Here is a 3,184-nt window from a genome sequence, read left to right on the forward strand (position 1 = left end):
GGTTCCTGAGTTTCACCTAGGGCCCCAAACTAGTCAGGACTGCCTCTGGAAAGTAACGATACAACTGTCAGATTACACAAACCAGAACAGAAAATAAACTATTCTCACAGATGAAGTTATGGAATGAGCTTTTTCTATGAACCTTTTTTTAATAAATCAAAATACCAAGACAAGATAAATCCATTAGTTTCATGCTGAGTTTCTGGCATTAAAAGATATTTATTGTATCTTGTTTTAGGATAAAACTGGATTGCCTGGATTAAATCTTTTTCACATAGAGAACTTGGGAGCAATTTTCATAACACGGTTTAACACTCATGCTCTCTTATGGGGTCCAGATGACCCAACCCTTACATTGAGGTGTTAGCCCATCCATGACAAATGTAGACAGGATTTTATGTCTGCCACAGACACCTGTGAAGATCGTATCGATCGAATGCAGGGGTTTACTAAACTACACCAGCAATGGCAGATGAAGGAAACACCTGGAGAGTCTTCCTTAAAATATGTATAATCAAATCACAAGTTTAATTTTATGCAAAACCAGAAAAAATGTCTTTGTTTAAAATATAGTCAGCCATTTTTAAAATGCTTTCAGTTTGGGTTTCTAAAAGAAATAAAATATGTCTACAGTCTGTGTTGTACATAAAATCAATTTGCTTTTGTCTTAAAAAGCTGTCTGTGCGCTACTACAACGAGAGCAAAAACGCTATAGGAGTAGCAGTTCTGCACCTAACAGGTGTTGGTAAGTTTGTCATTGCAAATATGAACATTTCTTATGAGTTAAAAAGTTTGCATTCTAATTGTGAGGTGATTCAAAAGCTTAGTGTGATTATCAATCTGTATGTGTCATACAGAGATTTCTCTGGATGTGGATGCTGACAGAGATGGTATTGTGGAGGAAAACAACCCCAATAAGGTCAGTGGTCGTCCTAAAATATCGTGTGGTTTAGCTTTATAAAAAAACTTTTTTGCTTTTGCAGTTTAGAATACAAAGACACATCATGTCTCCCAAAGATTAAAAGAGCAGCTGTTTTGCACAGGCTTAAGCAGGTTGGAGCAGGAATATTTTGAAGTTTTGCCCATATCTCTTCACTGAGAAGAGTTCCACTTTTGGTTTTACTTTTAAAGCTTATGTAAAAGAATTAAACTTAGTAATTTTATGGATTTTTTTGTTTTTTTGATAGAGGTTAACTAAGCAGTTTTTGGGAGCCCGTGAGCCATAAAACCCATTTCTATCATCTATGAACAAGAGAGCAATATTTGAAAAACTCTAAAATAAATTTTTTTCTTAAAAAAAATTAAAAATAAAATAAAAAACATTTCACTTATTTTTCTTCTGTACAAGTTCCCTCGTCTAGCTTGATGAAAAACAATTCATAAAGTCTGTTTGCAATGTAATTTTTACTTAAATCTGTCAGGGATCATGGAAGTGGGGTCCTGATGGGTACGGCGCTGTCCTTTTGGTCAACTGTGACTCAGATTCGAAGTTCTGCAAATTTGTGGATGGCAACTCCAAGCAGGAGTTCATTTTAAACCTCAAAGGTAAACTATGAGTGTATCTATACTGGAAATTCCCCTGCTAGCACTAACCTTGTATTACTCAACGTTTTCCAGAGTGTTTAATGCAAATGTGATGCATGCCTAATAGCCATTTAATAAATATAACTGTGCCAATGCAAAAGCTATATTAAAATAGTTTGAGTTTTTTTTTTAAGTGTGTCAGAAAGCTTTTATTTTGAAAAGGTGAGTTTCTGACAGGAAATAAGCAACTGCTTAGAATTGAAAAGATTGCTGACTAAGTGAAGTTATTTTTATCAGAAAGATACAGATTTTGGCAAACAGGGAATCACAGATGAACCGTCATGTTTTGTATTCTTCTTCCAGATTAAATTAAATTAGACGTTATGCTTTTACATTATGTTTATTTTATTACGCTTTTACATGTGTTGCATTTATGAAAGAATTGTAGTTTCATTGGAAGATAGTTTAAAGAGACATTGGTTATGCTTACACAGGGACTCTTTGGTATTTAATAATTTTGAAATGAGGATGCGAGGAAAACAAAATGAAGGGTTTGCATCTTTTGCATCTTTTTTTATTTGCTTTTCTCAAGCATGTTCTGTGACTATGTGAGGAACTTGCTTTTCATGCAGATCTTAAGGACATGTCACCCATGAAGCTGCGAACCAGAGGTCCTTCTCATCTCCCAGAGGGCTACAAACTGATGATGCACATCTGTCTAGGAGATTCAGAGAAAATCCGTGTCTTTAGATCCATATTTGCCAATAAAAACGAAAACAATGGAGGTAAGCTGAAGTGTATCTACACTTTCAGTTCATGAGAACTAGAAAGAAATGTGCATTTTTGTGTAATTGTTAAAAAAGCTTCAACACAAGTGCATTCTTCTCCTGCCTTCAGTTATGGTAGTTTCGAGTGATTATGTTTGTCTTTTGCAGAAAACAAGAGATCTTTGAAAGACTATCCACTAGTTCTGGGTCCTACGGTCCTTTCCCAGGAGGTGCCTTACCCTGGAGGCAGCGCAGAGATAGATTTCCATGTGGAAGGCCTGGAGTTTCCTGACACAGACTTTGATGGACTCATCACCATTAATCTCAGTCTGCTAAAGCCAATTAATGATGTAAGATATTTTCTATCACAACTATTTAATCTTGTCTCTTGGTATTTATTCAAGAAAAAGTTTGTGACATCCACACTATGTTTTGTAGAACATGATGGAAATGCTCTCTGTGAGATGGCAGGGTTCCATTTGTTTGTGTTTTTCAGGGAATTTAATGCTCGATCATGTATCCTTCCTAATAATCCTTCTGAATGTGTTTTCTCATTGAAAAGTCCCATTATATATGTTTGAGTCAAACTACTTTTTTTTTACAAAAGAATGGGATGATTTTTTGAGTGTTAATACGTTTATGTTTTAACAGACGGTTCCTGAGACCCCCATTTTCACCGACACAGTGGTGTTCAGAGTGGCTCCATGGATCATGACACCCAACACCCTCCAACCCGAGGAGGTGTTTGTCTGCCGGTAAGAGCAGGCTTGTGAAAAATTCATGTCAGTGTGATGTCAGAAGCTTCCTAGATGTTGACAGGCAGGTTGTTGAATAACCAGAGAAAAACATATTTCATCTAATAGTGTCTAAATAACAAATATTGCGTAAAAAAA

The 3,184-nt window shown here is 35.8% G+C and overlaps 1 protein-coding gene across 1 annotated transcript in view; it reads left to right on the top strand.

Moving 5' to 3' along the window:
• padi2 (peptidyl arginine deiminase, type II) overlaps positions 1-3,184 on the top strand; it is a 14,399-nt gene that overhangs the window by 4,753 nt on the left and 6,462 nt on the right. The window contains exons 4-9 of the mRNA XM_024270321.2: positions 676-745; positions 858-919; positions 1,422-1,545; positions 2,157-2,309; positions 2,460-2,641; positions 2,943-3,046. Of these exons, the coding sequence (XP_024126089.1) occupies positions 676-745; positions 858-919; positions 1,422-1,545; positions 2,157-2,309; positions 2,460-2,641; positions 2,943-3,046 (695 nt within the window). The remainder of the gene's footprint in view (positions 1-675; positions 746-857; positions 920-1,421; positions 1,546-2,156; positions 2,310-2,459; positions 2,642-2,942; positions 3,047-3,184) is intronic.

The sequence above is a fragment of the Oryzias melastigma genome, linkage group LG5 (genome assembly GCF_002922805.2).
Source record: "Oryzias melastigma strain HK-1 linkage group LG5, ASM292280v2, whole genome shotgun sequence".
In the NCBI taxonomy this organism is placed as follows: Eukaryota; Metazoa; Chordata; class Actinopteri; order Beloniformes; family Adrianichthyidae; genus Oryzias; species Oryzias melastigma.